Consider the following 23,163-nt stretch of genomic DNA (forward strand, 5'->3'; position numbering starts at 1 on the left):
CATACGTGTTGCTGACAAATTTTAAGACCGTAAGCAAAAATGGTGGATAGCAGAGTGTCCAGGAAGTTTGAAAATAAACTAAGTCTGGCGTTGGCTTAGTGGTAATACCTCTCGTGTAATTTGAGCCCTGTTGGCCGCTGAATTAACACGAGGTGGGGTTGACTCAGCCTGTCATCCTTCCGAGTCCAGTGAAATGAGTACCAGTGCACTGGTATAAGGGCACAGCATCAGCAGCATAGTCACGCCCCAACAACATGATAGCTACCCGTCAGCCAAGCTGCCATCCGTAACAAGAAGAAGAACATAAACTTTATTCAAGGTATTGTTTATATTTTCAAAAGGTAGGCTTCAGTTGGGCAGGGGGCTTCAGAAGGGCTTTATTTTAAGGGCCAGAAAGCATTCTAAGAGGGGAGGGTGGAGTAAGAGTCTGCTCTCCTAGTGGAAAAATTAGTTTGCAGGAATATAAATTTTAGTGTACAAGTACGACTTGTGCAAACGAGAGACCTTGTATATCAAATGTTTTACATATATTAAAAAAAATTATTGTTGTAAACATAATTGTACGTGTCTAATTTGATCAATAAATGGTTCCAAATTTTAAGCGTTCAACTTCCCGTCCCTTTGCTGTCTCCGAAGTTGCTCTCCTACGGAGAGGGAAGAATGGATTCTTAGATTTCGTTCCTGTCGTCCTCATGAGCAGAACCAGGAGTCATTGTGGTAATTGGCCTTTCTGTCTACCCATCTACTTTCATGTGTTCATTTGTAATTGTTAAAAAGAAAAGGTTTTCCTTACAACATTCTCAACCAAGTTTTTGATTGAGTTGGGCAAGACTGGCACTCCACTTCATGAATAGTTTGTTGGTAAATGAATTTGGAGGGGCGATCACAAAGTTCATAGCACAGCATATTGAGATGTTGAAATGTAGCCTGATCTGATTTTCCACCTGTGTTTCACAGTTCTGATTCGGTTATTCCTTCAGTGCATTGTGTGATATTCTGGGAAGTACTCACATAAATAAATAAACAAGTAATAGGCGTCCACAACCATCCTTGACCATGTTGTGGAACGTGATCCGAGGCCCTCACTTTTTTTCCTTTCCACCCTCACTTTTTTCCCCTTTCCACCTTCACTTTTTTTCCTTTCCATCCTCACTTTTTTTTCCTTTCCGCCCTCACTTTTTTCCTTTCCACCCTCACTTTTTTCCTTTCCGCCCTCACTTTTTTCCCCTTTCCGCCCTCACTTTTTTCCCCTTTCCACCCTCACTTTTTCCCCCTTTCCGCCCTCACTTTTTTCCCCTTTCCGCCCTCACTTTTTTCCCCTTTCCGTCCTCACTTTTTCCCCTTTCCGTCCTCACTTTTTCCCCTTTCCGCCCTCACTTTTTTTTCCTTTCCGCCCTCACTTTTTTTCCTTTCCGCCCTCACTTTTTTTTCCTTTCTGCCCTCACCTTTTTCCCTTTCTGCCCTCACCTTTTTTCGTTTTCGCCCTCAGCCTTTATTCACTTTTATTCACTTTTAAATTTGTTTTCTCCGCAACCACTTGAGCAATTAACACAAAACATCGAAGATACAATCACCTCCTCATGGATAATTTTTTTAAACAAAGTTGCATAATGATTGGATGGAAAATGCAGCTGATGTTCCAAAAAAGTCTGTTTTTTGTAGGCATGGGTTGCAGGGTGTTTCATGTACAGGAACAAACAGCCGCACTCCGCTCAGACTTGGCCGACTAAATAATTTATTGTTTTTTCTCACGTCTAATTTTATTTTGCACTGCTTTTAATGACTTGGCAATCCATGTTTTTCAAACTTTTCAGAAAGTACAAAAAGGTCTACCTTTTTCAAGAATGGTGTATTTCTGGAAAATGACCAATAATTATCTGGTCCCCTCGAATTCCGTGTTGTAAATGTTGACTTTATAAGCAATTTGCATGTTGTGTTGACTTTATAAGTAATTGCAAGTCTTTTTGCGATTATTATATGATCTGTATGCAATTAATTATCTACGTTTGGAACATTGGTCCCTCATCCACATCTCAAGTTGGTATGATATCTGCACCAAAGCTATACTTGAAAGGTTGCTATGTCTGGGATGGGGTTGGTTTGGTGTGGGGGGGGTGAGGTGGGGTGAGAACGGATTCTTGTGTAGCGTAAAAATCAAAGTGTACACAAGTCACTGAAATATTCGGCATTTTGGACCTCCTCAATCGAGTCGCACGCATGCAATGAATTCCATGATCATCCATTGTCGTTCATCTTACAGCTACCAATGCTGAAGGATCATTGTTATTCATAACTACCGAGTGAATATTCCAAAAGCTTTCACTGAACATCGAAGATCTTATGGAAGAGTAGTTCATCAGCTCAACCCGGTGCATCTAAAATGGTAAACCTGTCCAATTGCCACCAAAATTCAAGTCGTGAACTGTTGCTGCCATTTGATGTCAATATCAACTAAGATTCATGGAGACCATTTTATTCCCAAGATCAAATTTCAGTCAATACAGTCAAAGTGAAAATCACAAGGGATCATTGATTCAAATGGAAATCCTCACTCTTTGGCAGTAGTTTATTCATTATGATGTTTAAATTTTGGATAAACCGTTAAAAGCACGCACTCTCCAAATGCTGATAATCTTGTGTGATGAATCTTTTGATCGCTCCTCATACATTCAACTTGAGTATAGTCTCAAATGTTTTTGGAGCTGAGGTTTGCTTAAACTCTAATCACATTTGCAAACTCATCTTGCTATGATTTTGTGTTGAAATTGTTTTTACATACTTCAGCAATGACATGTCTTTTATTTGTAGTCCCCCATCACTTGTTTCCCATATCTAGACAATTACTTCCTAAAGTTTACTGCCATAATACCTCTTGTGTAATAGGGCAGTAAAATATTGACTGACAACCTCATCATGCCATCTTATTTTGAATGTTAAACTGCTTTACTTTTGCTCAATTTTATCTTCTTTAACCTTCTGGCATTAATGATCTCTCCTTACCTTCTCTATTATAATTATCTGCATACAGGAAGCTTTGAACCAGTACTTGGAGATGGCCATGGGGAGCGAGGATCAGAAGAGTCGGGAATACAAAGTACAGTTTCGTCCATATTGCCTCCGCCGCCTCCATCACTACTTGCACTTTCACCCACTGTCTCGATACCTCAACACCGATCGTTCCCATTGCCCAGCCTTTGCGATATGCCCTTGCGGTTCGGCCATGGGTTGGACTGTGCGACTGGAGATCCACGCTGTAGCAATGGTACCCCAAAACTTCTTGACAGTGTTGAAGCTGACCGGTGTAGTGGTTGTCTCAATAACCCTGCTCCTTGTGGACCTTTGCACATCCATGGTCGGACTTTTCCCTCAGATGGTTGTCGACTGTCTCCATATCACCTCTACAATAAATCTTTATGGCAGAAAGAGAAGGACAACGTAACCAGTGGACCTGAAAGCAAGGTCACTGAGGGTTCTGGAGGAGGTCCAGGACAAGCTGGTACTTTGGGAAATCCACCCACCAGTATCAATCCACAAGAAGGTATGTGTTGACAACAGTTGCTATTATCATTGTTTTAATGATGCTATAAAAACTATTTTAATTCCATATCAGTATTTTTATGTTAAAATCATGTTTTTTTGTGTGTGTGGAGTGGTATACTATGATCATGTTGTATACAAGTACCTCAAACTCGATCATTACATTAAATCCATGAAAACGTCCCTTTTGTTGAGGCATATAAATGCTCGAATCCAATGCCTTTTGCCAAAATGACTTGAAATCAAGCCTTCAAAGAAAAATTATCTTGATCTGATGTAATCTATTAATTTGTTCTAACAAACAGTCGTTAGTCTAAAGCCGAGAATATTCAACACCGAACATAAATCCACCATAGTGATTTTGTGGAGTCTTATCCCCCTCCCACCCCCACCCGACGCTCCCCCCCCAGATCCTGCAAAACAGCAAACTACTTCACCCACTTTTTTTGAAACCACCACATTGCTCCCCCCGCCCCACATACTTTACATATAAAAGTTAGAATCCATGCCAACCCTGAATACTTTTTTCACTCCTTAGTTTAGCGGTGGGAATGGGGGGGGGGGTGTATGTCGCTGATCTTTGTTTGTTTGTTTTTTGAACAACAAGGTGATAGGGCTGTAACCCAACTTGCCCAAATGATGTCATGTCTGTTCCTTACCCTGCTAAGTCTTCATACAGCAGACCCTCCCCGTTTGCAGGGGTTACGTTCTTGAAAAACCCCACGTTAGGCAAAACTGTGATGTGCAAAGTTAAGACCTTGTGTGAAAAATGCGGTTTGGAGAACCAACTTTAAAATTTTTCAACTCTTTGCCTTTATAAGTAAAAATGAAAAAAAAACAAAAAAAAAACACTTAAAATTGCACTTCCTTTTGATGATGATGATGATGATGATGATGATGATGATAATGGAGTGCGTTGGAGGTGATTGAGATGATGTCGACATCCCTGGCTTAGGGTCGTCAGACTTTGTAAAGGAGGTGATCTTTGTCTGCTTCGCCTTGTTCTGCATGTCTTTATAGACTTCCATATAAGGTGCCATGACAGCATCAATCTCGTGCTTGAATTTCAAGCACCTCTCCATGAAGATGAGTAAAAACCGCTCAAGATATGCGCCTCATTCTGCTTTATCCCAAGTGTTCTCTTTCACACTCCTCATCTTTATCTTATTTCCCCCTCCTCGCTTCAAAACGAACAAACAAATATTTTCGCTCAGAAAAAAAATCATGAACTCATTCTGCCTCTTATCTCCTTCCATTTGTTATTTCTTCCTTTCTCATTACTTCCCAATTGAACCAACATTCCTCATAAATGAATTGATTTGCTTCTTTAAAAACTTTTAATAACATTTTATAATGTTTCATTTGTCTGATTTCACTAAAACCTCACATGTTCTTCTTTTTCATAACTAATTACTGTCACGAACACCCCACAATGGAGTTTGCGAAAACGAAATCACGCAATATCATGCGATGTCAAACTAAATCGTGCACTATCACACGATAACAAACAAATTCATATGATATCAAACTAAATCACGTAATATCAAACTAAATCATGCGATATGATTTGATAACAGTCTGTGCGGCATGATATCGAAAGCACAACTGAGTCTGCAATGAAGAGCCGTGTGGGGCTGTGAGATGAGACAGATGCGGGGTTGTGTATTCCTCTGCTCCCAACCGCGGTAGAGTGATGCGGAAACCCGCATTTGGGGTGAGCCTGCTGTAATACAAAAATGAACCAAGTGTGGAAGGAGAGATATTATTCCCTTTGTTTCCCAATCATTTGGCTTGGTACTTATAGTGAGCATGTGACAATGCACTGGGTTACCCACATATGTTTAAAAACTGGATTTTCAAAACAAACTCGTAACTTACAAACACTGAAGCGCTCCACCCATGCTGCCACCTTCCCAGCTCTTTCCCAGACCCGTTTCGTTTTTCATATAGCATATGAAGATTCCCAACAGTTGCTAAATTGTTGAGTTGATCTTTATTGACGTAGAGTTAACTGTGTGTTCTTTTATTATCAATCAATGTGCTATGGATGGGAATTTGAGGTGTGTCCTCCCCCACCATTTTGGGTGCGCACAAGTCTTGGAATGGAATCCTTCCCCCTCAATCACCCACGATTAAATCCCCCTCCCACTGATTTATTCCCCCTCAAAATGTTTCCTATCCTGAACGCATGCCTGCTTTATCCAAAAACTCCAAAGGGGCTTCCCACCTGACTTTAATTTTCCTGATTTACCCCTATTTTCTCCCTTTACCAATCGTCTCCTTCCAACCTCCTTTCGTTACTCTCGCCAAAGGATTCGGAGAGGGTATTGCGTTTGGGTCCGTTTGTTTGTTTATTGGGTCACCAAAATAGGTGACCCTTATTGTCAGTAATTCTGTCTGTTTGTTTGGATGTTCGTTTGTCATCAGCATCATTGATAGTAAACGTGGGCGGATTTTGACCAAACTCGGATGGTAGGTACATCTTATGACCTAGTGCTTTGGAAGTTGTGATGGTTGCTAGGGACGCTTTGGTTCTCTAGCAACAACCGAAAAACCTTCAAAATCGGTACCGTTCACGCCCTAGCGATCAGGTGAGTGCATCGATACGAATGAAACTTTGCAGGTTCATGGTACTCAATGAGTACTACAACTTTGCCTCACGACATATTGACCGATTTTGCTTAGGTCAGGGGTCAAAGGTCAATGAATGCATTGTTCGGGCAAAATGACCATTCAAAGCCCCCTTGCTCAGACACGGGTTAACAGATTTGATTGCAATTTCGTAAGTACTTAGTACTAGATTAACTCAGATCAGGGGTCAAAGGTCATCGGATGAAAACTGTCGGATGCTCGGTGACCCATGACCGGCTTGTCTGTTTGTTTGTTCGCACAGAACTTTCGTGTTTTTATCTGCAACCATTTGTCAGATTGAGACAATTTTCAGCATTGGTGCGACAACTCCAATGATAGTCGACAATGATAGTTATGATGTCATAGGTCAAGTGGTGTGGCAGCCAAATTGGAAAATCAGAAAAACTGTGGACCTCTGTATCTCTGAAACCGCACCAAGGAAAAATTTGAAATTTGACCCACAGCAAGTACTCATGGGGAATGAATGTGATTTTTATGACTTCATTGGTACCCTCATTATGACATCATAATTGCATATGTAGAACACATCCGATCAGTATGAACATTTTTTGAGGATCATCTAGGGATAAAATTGTCCACAGAAAAAAAAAAATCATGATGTCATTGGTCACATGATTCGGCAGCCTTTTTTTTAACCTTTAAAAAATCTCCTCTGTAATGGCTGAAAAGATCGAGCCGAAACTTTACATGTATGACCACCTATCCATGAGGAACAAGAGTCAAACATATGATGTCATAGGTCACATGATTTGGCAGCCATATTGGATTTACCTGAAAACCTATAAAAATGCACCACTCAAAACAAGTCCTGGTGAGGGTTTGCAATCTCTGATTGATTGTTCTTTTTCTTCTTGTTCTTATACATCTAGAATGCTTGGCAGTATTGAGGCCATGTTGTCAAGTCGAAAAAAAAAATTTTCCGAAAATTTTTTTTTCCCGATGAAAATTTTTTTTTGATCTACCCTTATTTGTTGGTCGTGTTGTCGGTCTGTCCGTGTGTGTGTTTGTCGGGGGTTTTTGACCCCCTTGCAGTTCGATTTTGATGAAATTTGGGTGGTAGGACCAGTTTATGACGTCGTTGTGACGCGTAGGTACTGGTTGCTAATGCCCCTTTGGTTGCCTAGCAACAGGACTTTGAAATTTTTTTAAAATCATAAAAAATTAATTTTTTCGAAAATCATAAATCGGGCCACGACAGACTGTGGGCAGTACATTCAGCCATATTGTCAAAAATTTCCAGCAGGATCCTATGAAAACTGTCGGAGAAGATAGACTTTGAATGAACCCTGGTCGAAAACAATAAAAAAAAACGACGTTCGTTATATCTCAGAGACTATGAGTCAGATATACATGAAACTGGTATGGTAGGTTCATGGTATGTCCTAGTTATGTTTGAGAAAGAACCGTTGCTATGGTCCCCTCCGTTGCCTAGCAACGGCCGAAAAACCTCTAAATGTGGGGGTATTTTAACGAAAAAACAATCTGCAGCATTAACCCTTGAAGCTAGAATCATGAATTTTCTTGTGCTTAATCCTCAGGTCATTCCCCATCGAACGGGCCCATCGCGTCAGGTTCTATTGGGTAATCGACTACCCATGTCCGCCTACCGGCTTGTTTCCTGTATGTGCCAGTAGATATTCGTGTTGCATCATATACATCATATACCCAGCAGGATTACAAACAAAACCTGACAAATTGCGGAGGAGCTCTTGTGAGCCAACAGCCATCCATATTGTTATGGTTGTGGGGGTAGATGGAGGAATTCAATCGAGAATTTAGCATTGAATAGAGTAGTTTGGTCCATGGACGTGTAGGAGGCATCTTAATGTGATTAAGTAGGGAAACTGTGAGATTCAGTGTTATGTGTCATCACATGGGGGGGGGGGGGAGTGATGCAGTGTTAATTAGCTCGGGAGGAAGAATAAGTTTCCCCAGTATGTAACCGCCCCTCTGTGACTTTTCCCGATGGTTTTATATTTCAAGATTGGCAATAAAGGTGGGGAACAAGTCCCTAAAACAACTACAAGCGGGCAAAATGCCCCGCCTTCATAGGGTGACAACGGGCGAAGTCATGGCCCTGAGGGATGATTTATGGGCGTGACGTCAGAGGCTAGCCAGTCATGCCGAGCGGGTGGAGGCCCCGCCTTCCCGGGTTTCGGGTGAGCAAGCCACGCCCTGGAGAAGGAAACAGTGGTTTCAGCGACGTTAGTCAGTCATAAGCGGGAGTTCAGGGTGAGCGCACGCACGATGGCACGATCCTTGTATTCATATTGAGGCGATTTGGATCGTGTGGTGAAGCAAGACGCTGGCATTTGGCTCTTGGTTGGCTTGGTGAGGACGATCAGCACACAAAGCTGCTGCACTGGGTCTCTAAACCTTGGTGTGGAGTGCCGCTCGCGGATTGCCTGGCGTGTATTTGGCCCACTGCGAGAGAAGCGACAAGGCGCCATTTTGTGCATGTGTGCACATTCTGGTGGAAGTGCCTCGATTCCAAATTTCACAAAGACCTGCTCTGGGCCAAGCTAAGTACAAGAATACTAAAAAGGAAGGGTTCTTTTTATTGTTTTCCCTTTGTCGATATTTGTGTCTGTGTGAAGAGGTGCCTCGACTGTAAGATTTATTGATTTCATTATTATCATTACCTTTTGAATTATTGTCCTTTGTAAATATTTGTCTATTTTCATTAAATATGTTCCTTTTAAGAAGTTGTATCCATGTATTAGTAGTGGGGTTCGAGTGTAACACCCCCCCCCCCCAAGTGCTGTGCTCCTCCTCCACTCCACCATTGCACCCCCTTCCCGCTTGTGCATTAATCTCCGAGTCTCAGCTTTAGGCCTTCAAGGGAGAAGCTTGGGCATCCGTCCAGGTAGGGGTTAAACCCCCTGTACACAACAATATGTAGTGCCCATTTGTGTCTGTGGATGTCCTGCAGTTGGGTTACTTTTTTGAGGAAGTTGGTGGCAGGATTTGCACTCTGGCCACTGTAAAACCATTCACTCCACAAAACACAAGAAAAATGTAAAGAAATCTGAAAACCCACTACTTGGGAGTACCTCCTGCGCAGCTGCCCTTCGCAGGGCAGCTCACCGCATGACGGGATTGGGGCAAGGCCTGCGGTACCCTACTCTTTGATGATAAAAGGAAAACCACAGGGTAACCTTCCCGGGTCAGATTGCGATAGTGTGTGTCAGGGTGGTGCTGAGGTGTCGTCCACCAGACGACGGTCTCCTTGGTTTAACCTGAGGTGGTCCCTTTGGGTGGGTGCCTCAAATGTCCTATCCCGAATAGAGGATGATCACCTATCTCTGTTGTCATTTGAACTCAAGCATTTGAACATCGGTATTGCAGCACTCTCTGAGGTTCGGAGACCGGATAGTGGTGAGATCATGGCTTGTGGTGACACCTACTATTGTTCTGGTCGCTCTGATGGTTACAATGCCCAAGAAGTTGCTGTAGCTGTATCCAATAAGCTGGCTCCAATGATAATTGAGGTAACACCAGTCAGCGAGCGTATTATGAGACGATGGATTCGTCACTCCTTGGGTGTCGTTTCCTTGGTCTCTGTATATGCTCCGACTAAGGCGAGTAATCTCACTGTGAAGGATGCATTCTATGCCACTCTCGAGTCTGTGGTTGATCAGTGCCCTAGGCAAGATACTCTTCTGGTCTTGGGGGATTTCAATGCATCGACTGGAAATGAAAGGAATAGTTATGAGACATGCCTTGGTCTTCGTGGATCTGGAATTGTGAACCAGAATAGCACTAAGTTCCTCGACTTTGCAAGAAGTCATGGACTTAGGGTGGCTGGTTCATGGTTTTGGGATGGGGACTTAATTCCTTTAGTACCAGGTCTCTTCGGAGACTCCTTGGCTCTCGCTGGTCGGACTTTGTTTCCAATGAGCGGTTGCTGAGAGAGACTCAAATGAGATTTGTTACCTGCATAGTCCGTGAGCATCAGCTGCGGCTGTATGGACATGTGGCTCGTTTTCCTGATGCTGATCCTACTCACCAGATTCTGTCAGCGAGGGAGCCTCGTTAGTGGAGGAGGTCAATGGGACGACCACGTGCGTCGTGGTTGCAGCAGGTTGATCAGCATCTCAGAGATGTGGATGGGCCAGGCATCTGCCTGGGGAATGGCCATATAGAGGTCCCTGGAGTACCGGCGGAAAGTGGATGCAGTGACGTGCTGCTCCGGCGCATGTTCCCATTCCTTACCTGACTCTCATGGAAAAAAATAAGAAATGACTCGTCTGTAAGTACTTAGTACTTCTTCTACTGTTCACCTCTTTTCTGATAATCCTCTGATGAAAATGTTTCTTCAAGTTTTGAGTTTCTTTGCTCACACGTGCTCACAAGTGAAGTTCCACTTGGGTGTTACTACTTTGTGAAAGTTCTTGTATCATCTTGATCAGAACTGATAAGCACCTTGCACTGAGGAGAGATGTTACCAAAACAGATTCCTGGGAAATGATTATAAATGGGGTTGGTGTCTTGTCTTCAAAAGTGAAATTAAGACACATGAGTTAACCCAGCAGATATCCCAGCGTCACCCATTCTCATCCTTCTCACATATCGTGTTGTGTTGCATTCACAATTTCATTTTGCCTTGCATTGGTGGTTTTCCTTTTGGCATGGTTATCATAAAGAAGTGTTTGTGATACTTTATGTGAACACGCTGTATTCTCAACTGGTCTTGTGCTGTTCGGGTGTACTCCTTTAGTTGGCGTGCAGAACCCCCCCCCCCTTGTTTTTTTTTTCTACTTTTTGTTTTATTCTTTCCTTCTTGCCATCATTGGTTTATTTATCAACCTCGGTGGTGTAATGTCATCATTGGTTCATTTATCAAATGGACCTCAGAGATGTAATTACACCAGCATCCGTTCGAGAGTATGCTCCGAGTCTCGGTTGTCAAACGGTTCAAACCCCAGCTGAGTCGTATCAAAGACTCTAAAAATGGTACGTGCTGCTTCCATGCTTGACACTCAGCATTTAATAGGATAAGAGCATGGACAATCCCCATAGGTTGGCGTTCATGGGGAGGAGGAAATTCCTCCTTAGGAAATGTCCCACTGAGTGTGGTGAGAAAGGTGGTGCCATTGTTGTTGCTGGTACCCATAGTGCCCTGGTTACTTCCCCCAAGCTCAGTGGCTGTGTTTCTCCCATCTAAATGTCCTGTGTTGCTCCTGTGTTGCTTCTTGTGTATTCATTTGTATGTCCACTTGTGTGAGATGTGTTTGTGGCAGCTCCACAACAATCCTTAGATACTGTTTAATAAAAACTACTTTGTCTCTCTTAACTCGCACACTCACCTATTTACTTACTTCCACAGGCCTAGCCAAATGAAGAACAAGCACATCATTGATGCATGACATTATGAATGAGGATTCAGGCAGAGTTTCATTGCAGGACCCCTGCATCACAAATTCTTTTTGAGTATCTGTTAGGCGGTGTATTGGTACACTGCGATGTTAACGTTGTATGCTATATTAATTTATATGGAATGAATTGTTGTTGTTGTTCCTTTTCTTCTTCTGCGATACCTGACTGTGTAATGTTTGTGGAGGTGAGATTTAAGCCTGGTGTCAGCTTCGTAGTTAGGGTGGCCGGCTTGGCATCTTCGGGTCCTGAGTTTGAGCCCCGTTGGCCACTGAATTAACACCAGGTGGGGTTGACTCATCCTGTCATCCTTCTGAGGTCGGCAAAATGAGTACCAGTGTATTGGTATAGGGGCACAGTATCAGCGGCATAGTCGTGCCCCAACAAAATGACAGCTACCTGGCAGCCAAGCTGCCATACACAAGAAGAAGGTCAGATTTCATTCGAAAAGGTGACAAGTTATAATGTTGTTGTTGGACTTTAAGCTATGTGGAAGGATCACCATAGTTCAGGAGATTTTTTTTTGTGTGTGGGTCGGGGGGGGGGGGGTTCTGGATGTAGAATCAAGCATTTACAAGCAGGGTGTAGAGGGAGGGCCTTTCGGGGAGCTTCTCTCTCAGTATATATTAATGGGAAAGCAGTGGAGAAGGGGAGAAGAAGAGTGAGTCGCTTTGCTGTGGTACGGTGCTGTGTCGGAGTGCTACATGTACTGTCTACCTGTGTCACTTGTGCTTTACCTGTGAAATGAAACAAGTTTAATTGGAGTTCATCTACCTGATGGCTTGGACAACGATCAATTGAAGAACTTTAGGGTTTTGTCCAACCTGTTCCATTTTTAGGTCATCTCTGACGAGATGACCTAATAAAACCAGTCTCGATGTCCGTACGTACGTACGTCCCCATTTTTTTCTTCAGATTTTCTTGCTATTTGGTATGTGGGTAGATGTCGATGAGGGATGCACGACGGTATGACCTTTAACCCGATTGAAGGTCAAGGTCACTCCAAAGTTGCGAAATCGTCCATTTTCAAAATCTATCTCCTCCGCCGTTTATGATCCGATCTTCGAAATTCCTTCAGATTCTGATAATATGGAACAATATCTAAATTTGGTCAGGCCGGTTTTTTGAAATTCGTCCTGGTTATCGAGCCACGTGTCTTCAAAGTTGGAAAAATCGTCGATGTGATAGTCAAAAAAAATTTTGCCCGATCTTGATGAAACTTGGTATGTAGGCCGGGTCGATGATTGATGCACGACGGTATGACTTTAGACACCATTAAAGACAATGTCAAGGTCACTCCAAAGTTGAAAAATCAGCTAATTTCAACATTATATCCACCATTTATTATCCGATCTCGGCAGAATTTCCAACGGATTATGATAGTAGGGTACAACATCTGAATCTGGTCGGGTCGTATTTTTCGAATTTGTAATTTGATTTCTGAGGTTTTCTATCCTTTTCACTCCCGGGCTTTCGTCTGTATGTTGAACCAAAGGACAAGACGACATCGAAGCCCTTCTAAGCCGATCAGAGATCCACATCTACAGAGCTCAGAGATGACGATCACCCCCAACCGGGGGTAATTTTGTTGTCTGTATTTACTGGAAATTTTGCTTAATTTCTGCAGTAGTTCAGCTTGCTATCAATTCACAGGGTTTTAATATTCAGATCACCGATGAAGGGTCATCTTGGATCCCATAAAATGTTTTTTTTTCTCTCTTTTTTTTAACAATACGTTGTTTAAAAATCACAAATAGCAGGTATACACTATGCGAGTTTACATGGACCTTTGGGAACTCACAGTGACTTTCACACACTTCTATACATTTGCTTGAATTTGTATCTGTTTACACAGAATTGCGTGAACTTATGTGTCTTTACACTTGGCGATGCACATTTAAACGGGTTTACACATACTTGAACGTGCATGTGTGTTTACAAGAACAACTACGGTACGCACGTATACACACGCGTTTACATGTGTTTGCACATGTATTCACAGGTACATGCACCTATTATGGGGTTGCATTTGATCCCCTTTCTGATAAAAGTGTAACAAAACCTATTTACGTCGTCCGAACGTTACATTCCCTTGTCCGCAGGTAAAATCCCGTCCACCACCGGGAGTTGAGATCCCCTCCCTCACCCGGAGGCTCAAGAGGATATCATAGTGAGTTTAATGGACAGCGAAGGGGAGAGGATGTTAAGCGGGTAAATAAAAATTGAGGAGGTAAGAAAGGAAACTGTATGCAAAACAAAATCGTTTTTGGCCCCTTCTCTTAATGGTGAAGAATCACTTAAAATTCTCGGATTCGGATCTTCACCAAAATTGAATCAATTCGTCCTTGTCACACATCCCACCTGTCCACCAAATTTCGTCCAAATCTGTCCACAACTTATTAAGATATCCTGCTCACAAACAGACAAACTAACAAACGGACAGGGGTGAAAACATCACCTCCGTCCACCTTCGGTGGCAGAGGTAATGATGAGATGCCCAAACAGGCCAACCTGTTTAACCCATTTTTAATTTTTTCTCAAAAATGTCTGATGCCAAAAATGCATACTATGAGGATGCTTTTCACAAATCGAAAATGTTTCTCGTCGAGAATCATTCCTGGACGGGTCACAATTTTGATGCAGGATACTCGACTGAAAGTGATTTGGGCAGGAATTAGTAATTTATTCAGGATGCCGGAGATGACTTGCCCGCTCTTCGTGAAGCACACCGTGGGATCTTTAACGCCCACAATAAAACCCGTCCTGGTAGATGGGTCCTCCGGCTCGACATCCATCCGATGGACGGTGCACACATTGATGCTTTGCCCTGCATGCGAAACACCAGGGTGAAGGTTTATAGCCGGGTCGAGATTCAAACCCAGGCGAGGCGTCTCAGAGGGGAGTGCACGTAGCTCTCGGCTTTCTTGCCAGCCCCACAAATCAAGTTTAACCCACAATGATTCACATCAAATTTTAATCTTTTTGCACCAATGAAATGCACTTCCGCATGAGAGCCACCTGTCAAACGGGACGGCAATGCCGTGCAAATATCGGTGATTCGGTATCATTTTTCACTCGAAGCTTCATCAACCAAAGATGTTTCCCATCACACGACACATTGTTCACCACGATCTTGGAAGTACCTATAATGCTTTGTGCAAGTGTAATGTCATCTACACATGGTGTTGTAAAAGTCCAAAACCCTTCAGTTGTTTTTCTTTCTTTTCCAATTATCTAGAACAAGAAGTGGAACCTAAAACCAACCTTGTATAGGGTGTTTCAGATAAAACACCATGGTTGTACGTGGTTATTAAACATGAAATATTAATGACAAACAAAACTGGTACCACTACATTGAGGAAAGTCTATGGTTTGTTTTTTCACATCCGGATATCTTCACGATAACCACCGTTCCGATTTAGCACGGCATGTGTCCTTAACTTTTCCCAAAGTGTCTCGGCTAATACGGCATGCATATTCCTGGATCGCCGTTTTCAGTTCGACGGTCCTGTGAGCCATTTTGTAGCCCCTTTTGGAACCCCCATAAGAAGTGGCACGACCTGAAAACCGCGATTTGGGAATTAATATGCCGTATCAGCCGAGGGACTGAAAGAATGGTTTCCTGTATTCCTTTAATATGGCAAGAAATGTCTGATCTTTCATTTTTGTTGTCTGACTCTTATTAATGCAAAAGCATAAGTAATTTTTATTATTATTTATTTATTTTTTTTGTTGAAGGCCATGGCATCTTGGCAAAAGGATAATTGAGTGCAATGTAACATCCTTTTTGTTGCAAACATGAATACCAGCCACTGTGGAAGCAAAAAGCAAAATGTAACTTCTGTTCTCCTCATGGCAGCGAGCTTGTTTTGAGAAATATTATTTGCCATCTAACATGTCACCTTTATCTCTTGGCCTTGTGTTCCTTTACCATCACTTTCATAACACTTCATCAAATAAACACAGAAAGCCCCCACAACATATTCTTCTCTATCCACACCGCATTATTTTCCTTTGGTTTGCCAACTAAAATAAAAAGTATATATATATATATATATAATTTTTTTTTTTTTAATGCATCAGAAAGGACGGGTCAAATTGTATTTAAATGATGACATTGCGTAATATGCCTTTATTTTTTGAGAAACAGGATGTTTTAGAGCCATCTGTTTATTATGTATGCACCGGCGATTATGGGGAGGAGGAGGAGATTGGGACCATACTCTGCAGAGCGTTGGTGCTGCTTAAGCAGTCTCCTTGGCTATTGGGCACAATCCTGGACGGGTCGCCACTCCGACACAGGCTACCAGCATGCTGCACTCATTTTGCTGACCTCGAAAGGATGACAGGCCGAGTTTAACCCCACCTGGTATTAATTCCAACAGCTGAGCGGGATTTGAACTCGGGACCCGAGGATCCAAAGCCCGCCACCCTTACCATTAAGCCAACACCAGGCAGAGAGGGGGGGGAGCTGGAATTGAGAAAATAATCAAAAGGGAGGATGATAGGAGTGGGGAGAAAATGGAAAAGTAAAAACATAACGTTCCACCTGCTCCGACACTTTCATTGTCTCCACTTACCTCTCTGTAAAGTAAGAGTGCAGGTCTTGAGTTTTATGGTGGAGGGTGGGGGGTAATTTACAGAGCAAATGAAGAGGGTGGGGGAGGGGCAGTAAAGGATCTGCCATATTTGCATGCATATTAAATTAATTGCCTCTTAGATCACAGTGCATATGTAACAACCAGCAGTGTAGTCTAATTTATTTGTGTTTTACAGGCACAGAAATCCTGCTGGCACCAAGCATTTGGCGCAGTAGTGGAGATAAGGCCCCGGAATCTAAAGGAGTCCCAGCAGACAGCACATTAGAGAAGGAAAGCAAAAAAGAAACACTTGTACAAGAAGTTAAGGAAAGCAAGATGGAAACCTCAGGGAAAGAGAGTGGTGAAGATGAGAAGGAGAGGGGTTTGGGTGATCAGAGGCTCACAATAAAAGAAGAGCCAGATGAAGACAAAGAAGAAGAGTCTGAGGAGGAAATCGCAGAGGCCGATGTGAAGACTCTCAGGGTGTGCATTGACCTTGATGGATTGAGTCCGAATCAACGGAGGCTACGTCGGTTGAGTGGGCAGAGAGCACGAAGCTGGGGGAATGGGGTTGAGAAGATCTCTGTGGAACGAGGTAAATTGGCTGTAAATATGGAATGTTTTGGAAGTTGAGTGGAACGCACACATACGCACATGCATGCATACCTATATCTGCACACACATGTATAAGTGCATGTACGCATACACACATAAACACATTCACATGCATGCATTTGCATACACCCACACAGACACAAACATGCATGTGTGCGTACGCACACCTGCATATGCACACCTGCACATGCGTACACACACACTCTCATATTAACGGGCTAATGTGGAAATGTATAAATTTGTCATATATCTTTGAAAACAGAGCATGCCAAAATTTACATCCCAATAGATCCCCACTTTTTCCAATTTTATTGGCAATTGTGGGTGCATTCCCAATTAGGTAAAACCTTAATTGCTAATTTTCCCATTTATATTAATGATGTGGACATAATCTCATACTATCAACAAAATTGGGACACTAGTACACCAGTACCAAAATGTCAAAATTCCCTGCTTCAGCTGCACTTTATTATTTGCATCTCTTGCAATGGGTGGTCATTTATTAAGTTGAGATCATGGCACAAGCAAGATGGGATAAATGGCCTTTAGTTGTGTCTTAATTTGTAATAGTTTGTATCTGTATCTGTGTATGCCTTGCAGTGAATGAAATGATCAGACAACCTCTTAGATTTATGATTGTCCACCGTAGTCTTGAAATCTTCCTTTAGCTGTGTGTTTGAGAAGGCTAGGAAATGGAACTTCGGACCTGTTTATCTACATACACACAGTAAAAGTGCAAATGCTACCATAATAACATGGTAATGCAGAATCTTAACCTTTGCAAGACAATCCATTGGCAGTTAAGCGTCATTGCATTGTCATTACCATTACTGACGTCCAAATCCTTCAAAAGCTATAATAGCTAATCGGTGATTGTTTTTTTTTTTAATGAGATATCTGTCATCATCATGGCCGTGGCCCATGCTAATTTACTGGTGCATAAAAAGGTCTTGCTGTTGTTATAGAAAGGACCATAACTTTATCTGTTACATCACCCTCAAACATTGCAGGAATGAAGAGGAAGACTTCACCTACACCCTCAAGACTCTCGAGGCCGAGCAAACGGCGAGGGGTAGTGGGTCGGCCTCCCAGCTCTGGGAGGAACTTGCTCCCAAGGAAACCATCTGAGGATGAATCCTGGAGAGACCTTGGTGACGATTCTCCTTGGGGACTTGGTCAAAAAGCTCCTGGGAAGTGTCGATTCAAGCAGAAGCACTTACTTCCATCTCGAAAAACCGGAGCACCTGTGGGGCGGCCACGAGGGGCCCTCAGTCGAGGAGTTGGAGGCCGACCGGTTCCTCCAGAAGCCCGGAGATTAATTGTAAACAAGAATGCTGGGGAGACTCTATTGCAGAGAGCAGCGCGTCTTGGATATGAGGTGGGAATAAAGGAAAGAGTAACTTCGTTTGGATTATTCATGTAAAGACTGCAAATATTGCTGCAGATAAGGACAGAAAGTGCAAACAACATGGGAGCTTTATTTATTTTACTCAGAAAACAAAACTAAATCCCAAACATTTTAGCTAGTGTAGGGAGGGGGGCCCTTTTTCTTTTCTTTTTTTTTGGAACGTGTCCGACTTGTGATTGCAGGCCAAGGAGTTAAGGAAGGTTAAAGCTTAATGTTTTTTTTTTTTTTGCCTTTCCCTCCTTGAGCATCTCCCTTCTCATCCCCTTTCTCCAGGAAGTGGTTCTTTATTGCCTTGAGAGTTCCGTGTGTGACGTTAATCACCGCGATCATGCTGGCTTTACTGCTTTGCATGAGGCCTCTGCTCGTGGGCACTTTACCATTGCCCGTCATCTACTGCACAACATGGCACATGTGAACTGTGGTGCTCAAGATGGAACCAGGTATGCAAGAGAACACCCACTCATTCCACTTCAGCATTGCACTCACGACTGCAAGTTGATGGGATTTGTGTATTCCTTCGTGAGATTTGGTTGGAATTTTTTTTTGTATGTCTGTGTATCCATATCTATCTGTCTATCTTTCCATCTATCTTTCTATTTATCTGTTTCTCCTCCTTATTGTCTTGCAACTGTCTTGTGATATATATATATATATATATATATATATATATATATATATATATATATATATATATATATATATATATATATATATATACATATATATATATATATATATATATATATATATATATATATATATATATATATATATATATATATATATATATATATATATATATATATATATATATATATATATATATATATATATATATATATATGTATATATATATATATATATATATACATATATATATATTTATATATTGTTGTAGGTTTCCACCCGTCGGCGTGCGGACGACCGCTTCAATCCAATGGCGGCCGCTCTCACCCACCGAACGGACACTCTAGTCAAAGCCTTCCGGATCAAACGCTGAAATCCTACTATGGGTGTGTTTTCAGCACACCACAGCCGAGTCAACACTCTACCCGCGCTACAGCGTCAATCGCCGAATTGTCGATATACCTAATTAATCGCGCGGGCAGACTACCGAGAGACTGTACCTCAACGGGGCCGCTTGGAAACTAGCCGCTTAAGCAGCTCGCTTCGTTTTGGGATAACCGAGCGGGGTATTATCGCGCAGCCCCGTTGGACCCCATCACTTTATCGGCTATTTAAAAACCAAATATATTCCGAGTGCAATATGGCAGTTCAATTAGGGAAAGGACGCAACGAACGGGTGAACATTTGAACAAGCACATTTATTTCACAAGACACATATGCAGGCATGCACATCAATCAATGCAGCAATGGCAGTCATGCAGTTATGTATGCAATCAAGGAGAGCACGCATGCAATTATGTAACATGTAAGGGACAAACCACGAGCAATGCAAAAGAGCTACTACTGTCTATTATGTACACACTTAACAGTTCTACTTACGGACATGGCGCCACAACGTTCATTCAAAGGAAACAAAGAAAAACCCCAGGAAAGACGAGGGGTAGACTGGACCTCTTGGGTCTTTATTACACGGAGCTGTGATGACCGCAGAAGCTCCGCGAGGCCGGGCTGGTTACCTTCACCTTCGTGGTTCCTCGCTGGGGCGACCTGCGACGTCCCGTCCCCACGACAGCTATCGTGACCGCGGTCCGGCCCAGGCCTCGTCTGACGGCCTGGTGATTCGGGCCCAGCCGGCATCGCCTCAGAGGAACGAACGGGTCTTTTGCTGTCTTTGAGTTGATGCTCTCTTTAAGAGCCCGTCCGTCCCTCAGCGCCGCTTGGACTGTCCCGAAGCCCGATCACCTCGGACCGGTCGGTGCTCGCTGGCGACCTCTCTCCGGCTCTCCCCACGTCCCGCACACAAACGTGCAGTTCTGAGCGGCACGGCAGGCTTGGCCGCGCTCTCAGCTCCCGTCTCCTCGGCGAACCCAGACCTCCACTGCCCTCCACTGGACTCGAACCTTGCTCTTCACACCACACCAAACCCGACCGACTCAACTCCACTCTGAGCTTGGCGCTCTGCGTGCTGTTATATAGGATCCGTGAGGCGAGCTTTGATCTCCGCTCTCTCACCTCTGACCCCCCGCTGGCTCCGCCCCCTCGTTCTCCTGATCCGAATTCGACGCGAAGCTCAAAGCGAGCGGACGTGGAAGAAATCACCGTCGCTAGCACCCACAAAGGAGAGCGGACATTGTGGAGATCACCGGCCCTGCACAACGATGAAAACCCCGCGTCTGTTTGCAGCGATGCTGTTCACTGGGTGCTCGCCGTGGCTGGCACAAAGATGACGGCGTTTGCGGAGTTGAAGGTGAAGCGATGGTGTTCGTTGTTGGTTATTGGGGGAGATGTGGTTGAGGAGATGGTGGCTGTGGTTGGCGTTGTGGTGAAGGGTGGTTGTGGTTGGCGTTGTGGAGAAGGTGGTTGTGTGAAGGCAGTTGTGGAGAAGGTGGTTGTTGTGAAGGCGGTTGTGGGAAAGGTGGTTGTTGTGAAGGCGGCTGTGGAGAAGGTAGTTGTTCGTTGTCTGTGGGGATATTGGCGATTGTGGAGAAGGTGGTTGTGGTGGTTGAAATGCGGTTGGTCCAAAATAACGATAGCAAAAGAAAAACAGCTACCTCAAAGATCACAGCCCTGATCACACGAATTAGTCCGCTAAACATCGGTGGGGAAATCTATCTGAACACAGACTTATTGACATAACTGATCTAAGGACCTACTTGGTGCTCTGTGAATTTCCACAACTGTAACAATATACATATATATATATATATATATATATATATATATATATATATATATATATATATATATATATATATATATATATATATATATTCCATTTAAATTGCATACGGTGGCCATTTATGAATGACCAAATTTGACTCCTCATCCGCTCACTCCTCCTCATACTCAACCCTCCAAGCACCACCCTGAATCCCTTCTCCCCACACCTGCTGCACATGTCATATAAGAATGATCCCGCAATATGACATCCCCTCAGAGTTCTTCCAACATATACTTGAGCCTTCTTGCCATTGTTAGTGAAGTAATCAAATTGGTCAATAAAACATATCTATAGTGTTTTCTCTCTTCTCATGTTCTTGGTTATATATGAACTGTTTATCATGGTTTGCATTTTTATTTCGTATTTTTATTTTCCCTACAGTTTTGTGGGCTCATGGAAGAGTTGTCACAGACGCACATCTCACACTCAAATGCAGATAGAGACAGCAGACAACACAATACTTCTTGACATTAGACCAACAAACATGACTGTTGACCTTGGGAGAAATTATTTCCTGGAAAGTACTGGGCAGCAGCGACACCATCTAGTGGCGGAGCTTTTTTCTCTACAGTCCGCAGAGCACTTGCAAGAAGAAATGCCTGGAATACACCTCCCCTCGCCCCCCCCCCCACCCCAAGGGATGCCAACCCAGGGGGTTTGTTCTTGTTCTATTCCCTAACTGCTGAACATCCAACGAGGAAGCAGCACGTATACCAATTTTTTTCAATATCTGGTACGACTCAGCCAGGGTTGGAATTAAACTGCCGACCTCCCATACTCAGAGCTCACGCTCTAATGATAATGTCACAGAGTTTTGTAGCCATCCCCTTTGTAATGAGAGTAATCAAATTGATCAGTGAAACTAATCTGCCTTGAAATACGAACAAAAATGGGGACTGCGTTGGGGGGGGGGGGGGCGTGGAGGAGTCTTATTCATTACACCCATTGCTTCTTTGCAAACTTTTGACAATATTTCACTTTGTCATATTATTGGCATTTTTACCCATCTCTTCGCTGACAGGTTTAATCAAGAGACAGCATGATGTACTTCATAAACATTCTGCTCTATTCACCCAATGTCCAATGTCATCTTCCATCTACTTGGAAGTTGGCTCACATCACCTTCAGCACCCAACCTTCCTGTTTATATATCTCATGAGCAAAAATCACTTCCACTTCTCTGTGAAGCTCAGTGGTAGATGCTTTGTTTCGAATCTCCGCTTAAAATGAGTGAAATGAAACATTTTGAAAATTTCGAATTATTCTCACTCAGATTTCACCATCACCATAATGCATATTATGATCAAGTTGTTTAAACTTTCTTTATGGATGAATTATTTATTTTATAGGATGAAATGATTATTTGTAATCCCGGCTATCACCAGGTGACGATACACGTTGACAGAGAGAATTGGGGTCTTCCCCCAACTTTGAAACCCCTCCCCAGAAATGCTACCTTGACAGAAATGTGACCTGGACCCAAACTTGGGGTACCCTCAGGCAACATGCAAAATTTGGTTGGATTTAGTTTTGTGTTTTTTATTTGTTTTTTCATTTTTGAAGCATATATAAATAAATATACAAATTTGATTTTGTAGTGTCGACCAGGGGTCCATAACCCAAATAACAAGAAGAGCCTTTTTTCATATTCGGTCAAAAACGCAATATCTTAAGAGCTGCAATGCATGTAACCCCAATTTCAACGAGAGGGGGAGCACTCGGGAGAGTGCAAGACCTCTGCCGCCAATACTGCTGGGTCACTCAAGTGAACCTTATATCTTATTCATTAAATATGACGTCAACAGTGCTGACAGAGTTGTAGTTCTTTTCTCCATTTTTTTTTGGGGGGGGGGTGTTGTAAATCACTTAAAACATGTAGGAATGCAAAAAAAAAAAAATTCAAGTATTTTTTTCAAAATGGCCACCATAGCGGCCATATTGGATTTTGGACCAAGTCCAAAATTTAATGGCATGATCCTAGGACCATACCTAACCCCCCACCAAGTTTCGTCGAAATCCGTCGAGGAGTTTTTTCGGGAATCCTGTTCACAAACAAACAAACAAACAAATAAACCAATGTCACCCGCAGGGTGACCTGTATCTTGCCTAAAGGTGACCATGTGTGACTTCTTTAAGGTCACACTGAG

At 42.9% G+C, this 23,163-nt stretch overlaps 1 protein-coding gene across 8 annotated transcripts in view; it reads left to right on the forward strand.

Annotated features, from left to right (window-relative positions):
- The window catches only part of BCOR (BCL6 corepressor), a 159,958-nt gene that overhangs the window by 99,476 nt on the left and 37,319 nt on the right, over nt 1–23,163 (forward strand). For 6 of the 8 annotated variants that reach the window (XM_085896832.1, XM_085896827.1, XM_085896831.1 and 3 more), the window contains 5 exons: nt 637–717; nt 3,029–3,538; nt 16,342–16,740; nt 17,771–18,138; nt 18,442–18,608. In XM_085896832.1, the coding sequence (XP_085752958.1) occupies nt 637–717; nt 3,029–3,538; nt 16,342–16,740; nt 17,771–18,138; nt 18,442–18,608 (1,525 nt within the window). The remainder of the gene's footprint in view (nt 1–636; nt 718–3,028; nt 3,539–16,341; nt 16,741–17,770; nt 18,139–18,441; nt 18,609–23,163) is intronic. The other 2 variants (XM_085896829.1, XM_085896830.1) reach the window with 1 other exon arrangement.

Source organism: Eptatretus burgeri, chromosome 10 (genome assembly GCF_056783735.1).
Source record: "Eptatretus burgeri isolate ZD-2024b chromosome 10, Ebu_testis_v1, whole genome shotgun sequence".
In the NCBI taxonomy this organism is placed as follows: Eukaryota; Metazoa; Chordata; class Myxini; order Myxiniformes; family Myxinidae; genus Eptatretus; species Eptatretus burgeri.